The sequence below is a fragment of the Gnatocerus cornutus genome, unplaced genomic scaffold (genome assembly GCF_029298725.1).
Source record: "Gnatocerus cornutus isolate USDA-ARS CGAHR unplaced genomic scaffold, icGnaCorn1.1 ctg00000023.1, whole genome shotgun sequence".
Classification (NCBI taxonomy): domain Eukaryota; kingdom Metazoa; phylum Arthropoda; class Insecta; order Coleoptera; family Tenebrionidae; genus Gnatocerus; species Gnatocerus cornutus.
Window position 1 is genome coordinate 1571034 of NW_028275375.1, and position 17180 is coordinate 1588213.

Genomic DNA, 17180 nt, shown 5'->3' on the forward strand with positions numbered 1-17180 from the left:
AAGTGATAAACAGGTTTAAACTAGTAAAATTCCAAAATTTCATTGTCACAGCGTAAAAATTACCAGAATTACAAATTTTTATTTAAAAAAATTGAAAATTTTAGTTCGTTTGCAAAATAAAAATTTCTAAAAACTGTCTCTTTTGGTCTACAATTTTCTAATTTAGCGGAGGTGATAAACGTGTTCAAACTAAGAAAATCCCAAAATTTCATTGTCATAGCATGAAAATTACCAGAATTACAAATTTTTATTTAAAGAAAATGAGAATTTTTAGTTCTTCTGCAAAATAAAAATTTCTAAAAACTGTCACCTTTGGTCTACAATTTTCTAATTTAGCGGAGGTGAGAAACGTGTTCAAAATAGTAAACTGCCCAAATTTCATTGTCACAGGGTAAAAATTACCGGAATTACAAATTTTTATTTAAAAAAATTGAAAATTTTAGTTCGTTTGCAAAATAAAAATTTCTAAAAACTGTCACTTTTGGTCTACAATTTTCTAATTAAGCTGAGGTTATAAACGTGTTCAAACTAGGAAAATCCCAAAATTTCATTGTCATAGCATGAAAATTACCAGAATTACAAATTTTTATTAAAAAAAACTGGGAATTTTTAGTTCTTCTGTAAAATAAAAATTTCTAAAAACTGTCACCTTTGGTCTACAATTTTCTAATTTAACGGAGGTGAGAAACGTGTTCAAAATAGTAAAATCCCCAAATTTCATTGTCACAGCATGAAAATTACCAGAATTACAAATTTTTATTTAAAAAAATTGAAAATTTTAGTTCGTTTGCAAAATAAAAATTTCTAAAAACTGTCTCTTATGGTCTACAATTTTCTAATTTAGCGGAGGTGATAAACGTGTTCAAACTAAGAAAATCCCAAAATTTCATTGTCATAGCATGAAAATTACCAGAATTACAAATTTTTATTTAAAGAAAATGAGAATTTTTAGTTTGTCTGCAAAATAAAAATTTCTAAAAATTGTCACCTTAGGTCTACAATTTTCTAATTTAGCGGAGGTAATAAACGTGTTCAAACTAAGAAAATCCCAAAATTTCATTGTCATAGCATGAAAATTACCAGAATTACAAATTTTTATTTAAAGAAAATGAGAATTTTTAGTTCTTCAAAATAAAAATTTCTAAAAACTATCACTTTAGGTCTACAAGTTTCCAATTTAGCGGAGGTGAGAAACGTGTTCAAAATAGTAAACTCCCCAAATTTCATTGTCACAGGGTAAAAATGACCGGAATTACAAATTTTTATTTAAAAAAATTGGAAATTTTAGTTCGTTTGCAAAATAAAAATTTCTGAAAACTGTCACTTTTGGTCTACAATTTTCTAATTAAGCTGAGGTTATAAATGTGTTCAAACTAGGAAAATTCCAAAATTTCATTGTCATAGCATGAAAATTACCAGAATTACAAATTTTTCTGTGAAAAAAATGGAGATTTTTAATTCATTAGCAAAATAAAAATTTCTAAAAACTGTCGCCTATGGTCTACAATTTTCTAAATTAGCGGAGGTGATAAACGGGTTTAAACTAGTACAATTCCAAAATTTCATTGTCACAGCGTAAAAATTACCAGAATTACAAATTTTTATTTAAAAAAATTGAAAATTTTAGTTCGTTTGCAAAATAAAAGTTTCTAAAAACTGTCTCTTTTGATCTACAATTTTCTAATTTAGCGGAGGTGATAAACGTGTTCAAACTAAGAAAATCCCAAAATTTCATTGTCATAGCATGAAAATTACCAGAATTACAAATTTTTATTTAAAGAAAATGAGAATTTTTAGTTCTTCTGCAAAATGAAAATTTCTAAAAACTGTCACCTTTGGTCTACAATTTTCTAATTTAGTGGAGATGATAGACGTGTTAAACTTGGTAAAATTCCCAAATTTCATTGCCACAGCGTAAAAATTACCAAAATTACAAATTTTTATTTAAAAAAATGAAAGTCTTTAGTTCTTTTGCAAAATATAAAAATATAAAATTTCTAAAAGCTGTCTTTTTTGGTCGAAAATTTTCTAATTTGGTGGAAGCGATAAAAGTGCTCAAAGTACTAAAATCCCTAAATTTCATTATCATAGCGTGAAAATTACTTGAGTTACAAATTTTTATTTAGAAAAATACTAGAATTTTTATTGCTCCTACAATTTTTTAATTTAATTTATGGTCATTGAGTTTAAATTGACCCTAAATGCAAATGTTTATTTAGAAATCTGAAAATCTCCAAAATTACAAATTGAAAAAAAACTGAAATTGCTGATTTTAATGTGTCTCGCAGTAAGGTAGGTCATGGTCATCGTTTGAATTCGCCACCTTAAAAATGCAGGGAATTTCGCAATGTCAGGTTTTTTCTACTGATTCTCCAGATTAAAAAAAATCCAAAGATATTGGCAGCCCTGCCAGTGTGACGTTAAGACGTTAAGACGACGTGTTGCCGGACTACCAACTTAAGAAAAAAAAGTTTTTTTCTTCTTGTCCCTCTGGGCACGCCACTGGCATAATCCCCTCGTCTCTCCGACACCGTCGCGGCTTGCATACGCATTGCATGTCCTCTAAAGGTCCTCTAAAGTTAGGTCATTGAATTTAGACCCTTGTCCTTCAACAGTCGCGACCGCGTTGCATTCGGCAGAGCATTGGCCTCCACGCATAATACTTCGTTGCGTCGCTTGTTTACTCACGCACCAGACACCATCCACCAGACTCGGCAAATGCGTGCCGAAGAGCCCCGATGGACGACAACCAGCCACAACGCGCTGCAGGATTAGCAGGAAATGCGTCTGCATACAATGGACGCTCTCATAAAAAATGGAGGAGAAAAAAGCAGGCGCGGCACTGGGAACAATTCTTGCAGTGTTGAGGGCTCAAAGCTGCTTAAGACGCGGAAAAAGACATGCGAATTACGTTGAAATTAACATTCTTTTGGTGGTGCAAGAATGTGTTAAATGACTTTCTTTTTGACTCTAATGTGGGCGTGGCGGTGCAAGTAAATGACAAGCAAAATATTTGTCTTTTAATTTATTAGTTTTATAATCGAAGGAATGCTGCTTTGGGTGGAATATAGGCAACCAACATTACGCACGTGCTTTTATCAGTTTCTATTTTACCATTCAACTTCTTTTAGTAGAGAAAAACTTTCCATCCACTGAATTGTTGGTTTGATCGCTTTTAAATTTTGTCACGTGAGTACCACTCATTAGTACCATCAAAAAACGTCAAATTTTTAGACTGAAGATGAAATCATCGAAACGTTCATTACTAAAGATTCTCCGTGAATTCACTTATCTCAACTCAATCGTGAAAGAATCGTCTGAAGTCGACCGTAAATTGCGAAAAGAATTCACCAAAGCAAATTCGCAGGATTTCTTAGAACAAATTCAAAATCAAGTCAACACTTTATGGGAACAAACAAAAATCATTAGAAAAATGCTAATTTATTATTGTCACAAAAAGAAAGCAAAAAAAAACATGAAAAAGCGAGGGAAGAAACGCGTTCTTACGATTTCTACCAATAGTTCCAATAGTGAAGAGATTCGACCGTGCCGAAGATCTTCAAGAGTTCTAACTTCTAGCATGGACGACAGTAGTGAGACCGCGTCTTCTGACGATGATAATAAAGAGGCTGCAAAAATGTTATCCAAGGACGATGTTAAACTTAATTCACCATGTTATGTTAACGTCATCGGAATTCCTTCTGAGATGTTAAAAAGATGCGAAGAAACGTCGCCATCCGAGCACCAAAATGTAAGCCAAAAAAAACGGTTTTTCGTAATTTGGAAACACTGAAAAAACTTGACACTTCTAATGACATTTTGAACACGGCATACTATGTTTTTGTACCTCAAATTTTTAAATGTCACTAATTTTAGGCTGCTCGATTTTTTTAAATGCTTGTTATGTATGTTTCTTACAGTTGCGAGCAAAAAATTAGTTTTGACATGTTACTTTTTGCCAAAATATGACGACTAAAATTTGTTGGTTTTGACTGTAATTTCAGTAAAAATTAATTGCAGAGAGAAATTCCCGTGCACGATTGGAGGAATGATCCGTTGTTTGCAATTACATTTTCCACAAGTGACTCCGAAGAAAATGAAGAGTTAGAAGACTCTGCCTGTAACTGATCTTACACCCACAAAAAAGTTGAATAAAAAATAGTTTATTTGAATTGTTTTTTTTATTTTATTTTTTATTTCTTCTTCTGTTTCAGGGCTTTTAAGTATTTCAGTTTTTAGGATTCGTTTTTAGTAGTTTTTGACCTATATTCATTCATTCATTATTGTTTTTTTTGTTTTTTAAACTCTTTAGACTTATTATTCCTTTTAGGTCTTTTAGACCTTTTAAATTCTTTAGACTTTTTAGACTCTTTAGACCTATTGGACCCATTAGGCCTTTTAGATCTTTTAGATCCTTTAGACCTTTAGGACCTTTTAGACTCTTTAGACGCTATAGACTCTTTAAACCCTTCAGACTCTTACAAGGATTCAATCGAATGAAAATCAAAGAATTTTTTGTTTTTTTTTTAACCTTTAAACTTTTTAGACCTATTATTCTTTTTAGGTTTTTTAGATTTTTTAGATTTGTTTAGATCTTTTAATGACACATTAGGCCCTTTAGATCTTTAAGATCTTCTAGACCCTTTAGACCCTATAGACTCTTTAGACCCTTCAGACTCTTACGAGGACTCAATCAAATTTTAGATCTTTTAGATTTTTTAGACCTTTTAAACCTTTTTTGATCTATTAGACAGATTAGGCTCTTTAGATCTTTTAGACCCTTTAAACCCATTAGATTCATTAGTCCCTTTAGATCTTTAAGATTCACTAGATCCTTTAGACTCTATAAAATAGACTCTTTAGACCCTTCAGACTCTTATGAGGATTCAATCGAACAAAAATCAAAGAATTTTTCCTTTTCTTTTTTTCCAAACTCTTTAGACCCTTTTAGGGCTTTTAGATTTTTTAAATTTTTTAGAGTTTTTAGACTCTTTAGACCCCTTATACCCATTAGACCCATTAAACCCTTTAGATCTTAGATCTTTTAGACTCTATAAACTCTTTAGACTTTCCAGACTCTTACGAGAATTCAATCGAACGAAAATCGAAGCGAACTCAGCCTTATTTTTCCTGCGGATTTTTTTTCTAGGCGCGAAATTTAAAATGCGGCTCTGTGATTGGCTGATCAGCAGAGCGACTTAAAATTCTAACGCTTTTAGGCAAAATTTAACAACAAATAAAGACTTTATCTTGTACTTTTAATCGAATTTAAAAAATGAATAAAATGCATATAAATTGATTATATTCAACATTCATTTAAATTAAAAAATCTTTTTTACATTACAAGTTTCTGTAATTACAGATTCCTTTTAAAGGTTTTAAGAGATGCACGTAGATGTCACCCCAATCGTCGTTTCTGACGTCACACATCACCCGATTTCAAAATGACACTTGATTCGCTGGTTTGCCTATGCTGATGTTTATGTCGTGTTATGATACTTTTCCAGTGACGAAGTTTAAATAAATCGCGAAAATGGACGAAAATATTCCGCCATTTAGCGGCGACTTTAACTTAAACGAATTGCCAGGCCTAGAAGGTGAGTGAAGACAATTTGCCCTTTTCCCAACCTCCACGAACTTTGCAGATATCCTGACAAACTGCGAGAGCGAGCTTTTGAAAAATGAGCTTTTCCCTGACGACGCTCTGCTCTCTCACTTGGACCTCCCCATGGACGATGTCAGTTTTGATTTGAGCAACATCAATGAGACAACGTTGTTGGACCCCCAGACGTTGTCTCCTGCAAAACAGGAGAGTCCTGGGGGCTTCACTCTTGGGTATCAAGCACCCCAGTATCCGACCCAGCCGTACACGGTGAAGACAACTCCAGAGGTGCAACATGTCCAGAACCCCACTGCTGTCATCATCTCCCAATCACAGCCTCTGGTTTATTCAAGTTTGCCTCTTCAGCAGAACAACCAGCACATTATTTTACAGTCAAGTACCCCTAAGAGTGAGAACATACAGAAGAATCAACCGGTGATTCTACAGAATTTGAATCAGATTCCTTCAGATAAAATGCAGCAGTTGTTGAACTTGAAGATTGTTAAGTCTAATCAGAGTAGCCAACCTACAGTGATGTACACCACTGCTGTTACTAGTAATTCAGCACAGCCTTCTTTACACACTCTTGTTAATAGTGGGGCTCAGATTCTCACCACTGGAATTCCATTGGTTTTGGATGCTGAGAATAAGGTGGCTATTAATAGGATTCCTCAGGGGACAGGCAAAGAGGTGAAGGTGAAGGAGGTGAAGAGGAGTGCTCATAATGCTATTGAGAGGAAGTACAGGACTAGCATCAATGATAAGATTGTGGAGTTGAAGAATATGATTGTGGGGACAGACGCTAAGGTATGTGCACTTTGATATCTAAGATTACGTGGAAATGTTTTATTTGTTGTCAAGTCGAGGAAAAATTGTAAGAAATGTGGGGGAGGTATGGCGCAATCTTGGATCAAAGATCTTTGTGGATATAGGCAACCAAATATACACAGTTGGTAGTCTTGAAAATTAACTCAAACTGATAGCCCAGGCAAAATAAACATGAACCTCGGAATAATTTGCATAAGGCTGATTATTTGCAGTAAATTAGCAAGTCTAAAGTAGTCAAATCTCCGAATTTCACAGTTTTAAAAAGAAATCTAACAAAGTTACAGAATTTAAGCCAAAGTCAAGAAAATTTTTAGTTCGTTTTCGAAATAAAAATTTCTAAAAACTCTATTTCTTGCTCTAAAATTTTGAAATTTAGAGTAGTACATTAGCAAGTCTAAAGTAATAAAGCCTCCAAATTTCACAATTTTAGGATGAAATTTGACAAAGTTACGGTATTTAAGCCAAAGTCATGGAAATTTTTAGTTCGTCTTCGAAATAAAAATTTCCAAAAACTCTATTTCTTGCTCTAAAATATTGGAATTATGAGCAGTACATTAGCAAGTCTAAAGTAATAAAGCCTCCAAATTTCATAATTTTAAAATGAAATCTGACAAAGTTACGGAATTTAACCCAAAGTTATGAAAATTTTTAGTTCGTCTTTGAAATAAAAATTTCTAAAAATTCTATTTCTTGCTCTAAAATTTTGAAATTTAGAGCAGTACATTAGTAAGTCTAAAGTAATAAAGCCTCCAAATTTCACAATTTTAGGATGAAATTTGACAAAGTTACGGTATTTAAGCCAAAGTCATGGAAATTTTTAGTTCGTCTTCGAAATAAAAATTTCTAAAAACTCTATTTCTTGCTCTAAAATTTTGAAATTTAGAGCAGTAAATTAGCAAGTCTTAACTAGCAAAACCTTCAAATTTCACAGTTTTAAAATGAAATCTGATACAGTTACGGAATTTAAGTAAAAGCCATGAAAATTTTTAGTTCGTCTTTGAAATAAAAATTTCTAAAAAATCTATTACTTGCTTTAAAATTTTGAAATTTAAAGCAGTACATTAGCAAGTCTAAAGTAATAAAACCTCCAAAGTTCATAGTTTTAGGATGAAATCTGACAAAGTTACGGAATTTAAGCGAAAGACATGAAAATTTTTAGTTTGTCTTCAAAATAAAAATTTGTAAAAATTGTATTTCTTGCTCTAAAATTTTAAAATTCGAGCAGTACATTAGCAAGTTAAAAGTAGTAAAACTTCCAAATTTCACAGTTTTAAAATGAAATTTGACAAATTTACGGAATTTAAGTGAAAGTCATGAAAATTTTTAGTTCGTCTTCAAAATAAAAATTTCTAAAAACTCTATTTCTTGCTCTAAAATTTTGAAAAGTACTGCAGTAAATTAGCAAGTTTAAAGAAGTAAAACCTCAAAATTTCACAGTTTTAAAATGAAATCTGACAAAGTTACGGAATTTAAGTGAAAGTCATGAAAATTTTTTGTTCGTTTTCAACCTAAAATTTTTTAAAAACTATTTCTCACTTTAAAATTTTGGAATTTAGAGCAGTAAATAGGCAAGTCTAAAGTAGTAAAACCTCCAAATTTCACAGTTTTAGGACAAAATTTAACAAAGTTACGGAATTCAAGCGAATGTCATTAAAATTTTTAGTTTGTCTTCAAAATAAAAATTTCTAAAAATTGTATTTCTTGCTCTAAAATTTTGAAATTCAAGCAGTACATTATTAGCAAGTCTAAAGTAATAAAACCTCCAAAGTTCACAGTTTTAGGATGAAATCTGACAAAATTACGGAATTTAAGCGAAAGTCATGAAAATTTTTAGTTCGTCTTCGAAATAAAATTTTTTAAAAACTCTATTTCTTGCTCTAAAATTTTGAAATTTAAAGCAGTACATTAGCAAGTCTAAAGTAATAAAACCTCCAAAGTTCACAGTTTTAGGATGAAATCTGACAAAGTTACGGAATTTAAGCGAAAGTCATGAAAATTTTTTCGTTTATCTTCATAATAAAAATTTCTAAAAACTCTATTTCTTGCTCTAAAATTTTGAAATGTATAGCAGTAAATTAGCAAGTTTAAAGAAGTAAAACCTCTAAATTTCACAGTTTTAAAATGAAATCTGACAAAGTTACGGAATTTAAGTGAAAGTCATGAAAATTTTTTGTTCGTTTTCAAAATAAAATTTTTTAAAAACTATTTTTCACTTTAAAATTTTGGAATTTAGAGCAGTAAATAGGCAAGTCTAAAGTAGTAAAACCTCCAAATTTCACAGTTTTAGGATAAAATTTAACAAAGTTACGGAATTCAAGCGAATGTCATTAAAATTTTTAGTTTGTCTTCAAAATAAAAATTTCTAAAAATTGTATTTCTTGCTCTAAAATTTTGAAATTCAAGCAGTACATTATTAGCAAGTCTAAAGTAATAAAACCTCCAAAGTTCACAGTTTTAGGATGAAATCTGACAAAATTACGGAATTTAAGCGAAAGTCATGAAAATTTTTAGTTCGTCTTCGAAATAAAATTTTTTAAAAACTCTATTTCTTGCTCTAAAATTTTGAAATTTAAAGCAGTACATTAGCAAGTCTAAAGTAATAAAACCTCCAAAGTTCACAGTTTTAGGATGAAATCTGACAAAGTTACGGAATTTAAGCGAAAGTCATGAAAATTTTTAGTTTGTCTTCAAAATAAAAATTTCTAAAAACTCTATTTCTTGCTCTAAAATTTTGAAAAGTATAGCAGTAAATTAGCAAGTTTAAAGAAGTAAAACCTCAAAATTTCACAGTTTTAAAATGAAATCTGACAAAGTTACGGAATTTAAGTGAAAGTCATGAAAATTTTTTGTTCGTTTTCAAAATAAAATTTTTTAAAAACTATTTTTCACTTTAAAATTTTGGAATTTAGAGCAGTAAATAGGCAAGTCTAAAGTAGTAAAACCTCCAAATTTCACAGTTTTAGGATAAAATTTAACAAAGTTACGGAATTTAAGCGAATGTCATTAAAATTTTTAGTTCGTCTTCGAAATAAAAATTTTTAAAAACTTTATTTCTTGCTCTAAAATTTTGAAATTTAGAGCAGTCAATTAACAAATCTAAAGTAATAAATTTACCTGAATCTTAGGTAAATGAGTCTAAATTGTACGATTTCAACAAAGATATACATAAAATCCATCCTGGGCACTAAGTTCTATGTGTCGCCTGTGGTGCACAAAAGAATAAAGTTCTTGAAATTTTGAAAAATACTTATCTCAAAAATGTTAACTCGATTTCCTTCCTCTTTGCACCTTCCGTTTCCTTTCCAGCTGAACAAATCCGGCATCTTAAAGAAAACCATCGAGTACATAAAATTTCTGCAAAACTCCAACACACGCCTGAAGCAAGAAAACATGGCGTTGAAGATGGCGGCCCGCCAGAACACACTCAAAGACCTTCTTACAACAGGCAACAACATCGAGTACGCCCCACAAGACACACCCCCACACTCAGACGTGTCTTTCTCCCCCGACCATTCTTTACCCTCCAGCCCGGAGTACAGCACCCAGATCAAAGACGACAGCGACGAAGAGTCCGTGGGAATCACCAAAGGACTTCTGGACCACACTCGTCTCACTATTTGCATGTTTATGTTCGCCGTCATCGCGTTCAATCCTTTCGGTGTTTTGATCAATCAAGTGTCTTCAGGACAAGACGACAATGGGGCGGGGTATAGAAGAACGATTCTGCAATGTAAGACCTCGCTAATCCGAACCAAAAATTTCAAAGTTAAAGTGTTAATTTTCAGTGCAATGGGGCCAAGGCGCATCCATCGGCTCCTCGTTGATGTTGTGGTGCATGAACTTGCTGATTCTCGGATTTTGCTTGGTGAAGATGTTCGTTTATGGCGACCCCGTGATATCGAGTAGTTCGAAGGAAGCGCAGAAGTTTTGGAGGCATAGAAGACAAGCCGATGCGTATATCAAAAGTGGGGATAAAATCGAAGCAAAGCAGGAGCTCCGGAGGTGTTTGCAGACTTTTGGCATCGCTTTGGCGACCAGCAGGTTCGAGTTGGTGCTGTCGCTGTGTTGGCAGGTTTTCCGGCAGATCATGCATCGCTTGTGGATTGGGAGGTGGTTGTCTAGACACGTCGGAGGATTCTTCGTCGATAGGTAATCTAATATGACAACTAAACAACAATTTAAATAAATTTCTGTTGCAGCGAAGTGAGATACGAAGCCCTCACCTCCTGCCGAGAATTGTCTTTGGTGTTCCACGACCTCCACCAGCTGCAACTGGTCGATGGACCCGAAGAAACCTGCCATCTTCTTGGTTTAACAACGGCGCTGAGTGCCTTAAATCTGTCCGAAGCAGCTAAAGCGAAAATGAAATCTGTTCAGTTGATCGACATTTACGTGGCTCTAACTCTGAGAATTAAAGCATCGTGTTGGAATATTTTACAAGGACTACAAAGATATTATCTGGGTTTGGCGAAATTAGCATCGACTAACTCTTGCGATCCGATACCACCAAGACTCCAGTGGTTGTTGACACCTCACGGATTCAAATTCTTCGCTTCCCAGAAGTTTTTGTATGACGCAAAGTCCACGAATTTACCGTTTAGTTGTATTGGGAACGTTTCCGATCCTTTGTCGTTTGCCATGAAGGTTTGTACCATTCGTTAGATAAAATAGTGTGCGTAACACGCTCACAATATTTTAGTCGTACCGAGAACATCTCCTTGAAACTGCTCTCCAAACTCTAACAACCCCAGGGAATAAAAACGACGTGTATGAAGACAAAAAGACCGACATTACCGACGTGTCAACTTACGTCAACTTATTGTTTGACAACGTGACAACTGACGTGCACACTGTCTTCAATCAGAAACAGATAAACAGTGAGTACCACGTGTCACTTTGTTTTTTTTTTCAACCAATCAAAACCGCAGATAATTACGATGAGGTCGCTTATTGGTGGACTTCCGTCGTCGATGTCGCCTCGCATTGGTTGTTGGGTGAAGATAAACTTGAAGATTTGTACAACAAAGTGGAGGTTATTCCAGAACCGTTGATTTCTTTGGAAGATCCGCTCCCGAAGGCCCTTCTTGCGGCTTATATGGCGCGGAAGAATTATCTAACAGTTGGGGGCGTGTCGCAGAAGAAACTGTTGAAGCAATGCGATTATGCCAGTCAGTTGTTGACGGATAGTTTGACGTATTCTAGTTGCAAGCCGCAGGATAATTTGATTTTGGTGAGTTTAATTTTAATTGGGTATAAAGAGTTTGAAGGGGATGTTGCGGGTTGGGGTGCATTGTAGTTGCATTGCATGTTGTTCTAGCAGTGCAGTGTTTCTTCAGTGCAACTCAAAGCGTAATTTTGCGGCGATTTTGTTGTGTTTGCCATCTTAGAGTCGCCATTTTGGAAACTTTTCTCATTTGAGCCACCAATGACTTTGTGTTTAGATTTTGATAGATTTTACAGTGTCGAGTTGTTAAACTACAACTTATAGTGGGAATATAGCTCGCTTCGCTCGCCGGAGAGCTTCAAATAAGCTTTTGCAAGCTCAAGAAGAAAAAATAATTCTTGGAATGAGCACAAAAAAATCAAATAATAGCAGCTAAAAGATCTAGGATATCAAAAGATTACAAATTTTGTAGTGATATAGCCCGCTTCGCTCGCCAAAAGCTGTCGAAGGAGCTTTTGGAAGCTCAGCAAGAAGAAATTAGTCAATTAAAAGTCCAAGAAAAATGTTCTAAAAGATCTGAAGTATAAAAAATCGAGTTGTTTTTGGAAGCACAGCTCGCTTCGCTCGCCGAAGAGAATCTGAGTATGATTGTATTGCAATGTTTTATTTTGTTTCTAGTTGGCGCAACAGTTCAAGGACTTTGTGTTTAGATTTTGATAGATTTTACAGGGTCGAGTTGTTAAAGTACAACTTATAGTTGAAATATAGCTCGCTTCGCTCGCCTAAGACTTTTAAATAAGCTTTTGCAAGCTCAAGGAGAAGAAAGAATTCTTAGAACGAGTCCGAAAAAATCAAATAATAGCAGCTAAAAGATCTAGGATATCAAAAGACTACAAATTTTAGTGTGATATAGCTCGCTTCGCTCGCCAAAGACTGTAAAAGGGGCTTTTGGAAGCTCAGCAAGCAGAAATAAGTCAAATAATAGTCCAAGAAAAATATTCAAAGGATCTGAAATATAAAAAAAATCGAGTTGTTTTGGAAGCACAGCTCGCTTCGCTCGCCGAAGAGAATCTGAGTGATTGTATTGCAACGTTTTATTTTGTTTTCAGTTGGCGCAACAGTTGAAGGACGTTGTGTTTAGATTTTGATAGATTTTACAGTGTCTAGTTGTTAAACTACAACTTATAGTTGAAATAAAGCTCGCTTTGCTCGCCCAAGACTTTTAAATAAGCTTTTGCAAGCTCAAGGAGAAGAAAGAATTCTTAGAACGAGCCTGAAAAAATCAAATAATAGCAGCTAAAAGATCTAGGATATCAAAAGACTACAAATTTTGTAGTGATATAGCTCGCTTCGCTTGCCAAAGACTGTCAAATGGGCTTTTGGAAGCTCAGCAAGAAGAAATAAGTCAATTAAAAGTTCAAGAAAAATATTCAAAGAATCTGAAATATAAAAAGATTCAAGTTCTTTTGGAAGCACAGCTCGCTTCGCTCGCCGAAGAGAATTTGAGTATTACGTTTTATTTTGTTTTCAGTCGGCGCAACAGTTCAAGGATTTTGTTTAGATTTTGATAGATTTTACAGTGTCTAGTTGTTAAACTACAACTTATAGTGGGAATATAGCTCGTTTCGCTCGCCGGAAAGCTTCAAATAAGCTTTTGCAAGCTCAAGAAGAAGAAATAATTTTTAGAAAGCTCAAAAAAATTAAATAATAGCAGCTAAAAGATCTAGGATATCAAAAAATTACAAATTTTGTAGTGATATAGCTCGCTTCGCTCGCCAAAAACTGTCAAAGAGGCTTTTGGAAGCTCAGCAAGAAGAAATAAGTCAATTAAAGGTCTAAGAAAAATATTCTAAAGGATCTCAAATATAAAATAATCGAGTTGTTTTGGAAGCACATCTCGCTTCGCTCGCCGAAAAGAATTTGAGTATGATTGTATTGCAATGTTTTATTTTGTTTCTAGTTTCTAGTCTTAGTTTACAGTGTCTAGTTGTTAAACTACAACTTGTAGTGAATATAGCTCACTTCGCTCGCCAGTGACTGTCAAATAAGCTTTTGCAAGCTCAAGAAGAGAAAGAAGTCTTAGAACGTGCTCGAAAAAATCAAATAATAGCAGCTAAAAGATCTAGGATATCAAAATAGTACAAATATTGTAGTGATATAGCTCGCTTCGCTCGCCAAAAACTGTAAAAGAGGCTTTTGGAAGCTCAGCAAGAAGAAATAAGTCAATTAAAAATCCAAGAAAAATATTCAAAGGATCTGAAATATAAAAAAATCGAGTTGTTTTGGAACCACAGCTCGCTTCGCTCGCCGAGTATGATTACATTGCAACGTTTTTTTGTTTCCAGTTGGCGCAACTGCTGGTTTGCGACTGGATCCTGGAAACCCGCACCTCCCTCTGGGAAGACACCGCCGAGGACCCCTCCACCCCCATCCCCGTCTCCAACCACTTCTTAACGACATTCCAGAAGGATCTCTCCTCGTTAAGAACCCTCGCCCAACACATCCCCGTAAGTTCCAACTCCACCTTCGCCACTATTATTAATTTATTTTTTTTGTTTAGACCGCTTTACCGAGAGTTTTCCTGTACGAAGCCACCGCCCGCCTTATGGCGGGCGCCGCCCCCGGCCGCACTCAACAACTCTTAGATCGCAGCTTGCGCCAACGTCACGCCAGATCTTCAATGATTTGCGGGAAAGGCGACAAGAGCCAGCAAGATGTGGGCGGCGAGCGACAACATGCGACGGCACTTTACATGGCGTGCAAGCATCTTCCGGGGCAGTTGATGTCGTCGCCTGGAGAACGCGCGGGGATGTTGGTGGAGGCGGCGAAGACGATGGAGAGGATAGGCGACAGGAAGAAGTTGCAGGAGTGCTACAAGTTGATGAAGACCCTCGGGGCTAATTCGGCCACGAATTGACCTATTTGTTTGATTTAGTTTTTAGTGGAAAATTATTTATTTTGTACAATTTCTTTTAATAAAGTTGTTTGATCTTAGGAAGTTTTTCTAGAGAAAAAAAATGATAATAAAGAATCAATAAAAAACAGAATGATTAGAAATTCCGCGAGCGTTTTTCGACAGTTTGAGGTTAAATGATGACACACCGATGACATTATTGATAGTCCGGCAATGTCAACGCGCTACCAACATGACGAACTAAATCAAGGCCGCCTCAACAAAAAGTCGCTTCTATTTTAATGCTCGCCATCGGGAAACTATAAATCATAAAAACTTCGAGACGAATCTGTTTCATGGAATGGAAAACTATTTTTACTTCAGAGTGGACAGAAATGTCTGCTTTTCATCGCTTTTGTGGAGATCCGGAAAAGCCGATTAAATTACGTTTAAAACTACCAAAGTCTACGTGCTCCGATGGCATTCAATCAAAAACCTTCTTTTTCTGCGCCAGCTAGTCATCACAGTTTAATGAATATTTTTAGTGAAAGTGGTTTGCGGCGTCTGCTCGTTTCTATCCCACGTAAAACAACCTTCAACATCTTCAATCCGTCTGTTTTCTATACTCATTATGAAGTCATTTAGGAGCGACGTCGCGACGTCCAGTGCCCTCCGACGCCGCGGTAACACGCGATCAGCAATTCTGCCATAAATCTGTGGGTTTATGGATTTGGCAGACTATCACGTTTCATTTCAGCGCGCGATCTGTTGGCTATATTATCTAGTTTTTAATGTCTGTTTATTATTATAACTGCAGATTGAACACTTTATTTGAAAATGAAAGTGACAAGAGAAATATTTGTTGGAAAATTTATGTTGTGTCGATTGCGACATGGAAAATCGCGTGGGTAGAAGATAGAACTTCCACGGTTAATCGGCTGAAAGTGATTTGCGAAGAAAAATGTTCTGAAGATGGTGAAGCACAATAAGATAAGACGATAAATGTCGGAATATTAATAGCTCAACGAGCGCTTGAAATATTTATTTATTCAGAGGATTGATATTTGATATTTAGCCCTGGATCGCTGTAAAAAATACACTTTTTTTTGATTAAACGATACCATTTTATAGAAAATTGTCCAACGAGTTCAGAGATGTTTTTATATTTCTTTTACGACTATTATTTTCCAAGATATTAAAGACCAAAGTTGATCGATTTATCAAATGTTTTGTATTTTTGAGAATGGTGGAAAAATCGTAATGAAAATTTTTATGTAGGTAGATTTTGATGGGCTCTTTCGATTTCCAAGAAGGAAAACTCGATGGCTGTAAAAAGAAAGCGAGAAAAAAATTGAAAGCAAAGTCTCAAAAAATTGATATTTGGCTCTAGAAAGTTGTATTCGATTTTAGGTTTTTTTAAATTTTATTTTTCTGTTGATTCTTACTTGTTTTTCTGCTTTTGTTTCCTAATTTTGCCAACATTCTGTTGAGTCTGCATTTTCTTTACAATATCTTTGGATTTTTTACATTTTTTTAAACTTTATTATTTACTTCTAAAATTCTTTCCACGTTTTCTCTAGTTTCTTAAGCTTTCTTTTGATTCCCTAAATTCTTGAATTTTTCTCTAGATTTTCCCTAAATTCTCTGCAAATTAACCATCAATTTTCTCTCAAATCTAAATTCAAGTTTTGATTAATTTTTTATTGAACATTTCATACACATTGCACACATTTCAAGATGCTGAAATATTCCAGAGACTCCCTAAAACGTAATCCTGGAAGATTACATTGAATCCTATTAAATCTCAGCGTTTTATTGACTTTCTTAAAGTTCTAAAATCTCCTTTAATTCCACTAAATCCGTTTATTTTATTTTTTTTATAAGCCAAAAAGCGTTGTAATATCGTAAGTAATCTTTAACAAATTAACAGGAAATTTCACAGAACCCAAAATAGTCCCGCAGGATCCAGAAAAGTTTAGGAGAATTTAATTAAATCTTCCAGAATTCTGCTAGAAATATTAGAGAATACTAAAGGAATGTAAAAAATTCTGGACGATCTTTTAGAACTGGATTAGTTTTCATCAAATTTTACTGATTCTTTCAAGATTCAAAAATCATCGTAAAAATCCGCACTAATCTTTGAGGTCCTGAAATATCCCAGAAAATCTCTATAATCTAATTCGAAAATTATATTGAATCCTATTAAATCTCAGAGTGTTTTATTAAGTTTCTAAAATCTCATTTAATCCTACTATAAATCCGTTTAACTCCGTTTTGATAAGCCAAAAAGCGTTGTAAAATCTTTGATAATTCTAAAATAATTAACAGGAGATTTTAAAGTATCCTTAAAAATCCCGTAGAATCTTGAAGTCTAAAAAAATTTGATTAAATCTTTCAGAATTTATATCAGTGAATACTAAAGGGATGTAAAAAATTCTGAAGAATCCTAGAAAATCGTACAAAATCGGATTAGTTTTGACTAAATTTTACCGACTCTTTCAGGATTTAAAAAACATCGTAAAAATACAGTCTAATCTTTAAGATCTGTACAACATCTTAGATAATCTCAAAGGCTTTAAAAATTTTGGAAAATCCTGACATATCCCAGAAAATCTCTAGAAACTAATCCTGGAAGATTATATTCAATCTCAGAGTGTTTTATTGAGTTTCTATAATCTCTTTTAATCCTACTA

The 17180-nt window shown here is 34.1% G+C and overlaps 2 protein-coding genes across 2 annotated transcripts; both read left to right on the top strand.

The window, feature by feature from the left end:
* The first annotated feature begins 2494 nt into the window (after positions 1–2494).
* LOC148166289 (uncharacterized) lies at positions 2495–4428 on the top strand. Its single transcript, XM_088048521.1, has 3 exons — positions 2495–3751; positions 4021–4120; positions 4331–4428. Exons 1-3 carry the CDS (start codon positions 3242–3244, stop codon positions 4426–4428), a joined length of 708 nt encoding a protein of 235 aa, XP_087904647.1. The 5' UTR covers positions 2495–3241.
* Positions 4429–5427: 999 nt separating this feature from the next.
* Positions 5428–14588, top strand: LOC148166290 (sterol regulatory element-binding protein 1-like). The gene is made up of 9 exons (XM_088048948.1): positions 5428–5597; positions 5646–6409; positions 9737–10160; positions 10216–10579; positions 10630–11074; positions 11130–11307; positions 11359–11660; positions 13940–14101; positions 14155–14588. The coding sequence occupies exons 1-9, from the start codon at positions 5534–5536 to the stop codon at positions 14509–14511; spliced, it is 3060 nt and encodes a 1019-aa protein (XP_087905074.1). The 5' UTR covers positions 5428–5533; the 3' UTR covers positions 14512–14588.
* Positions 14589–17180: the final 2592 nt, after the last annotated feature.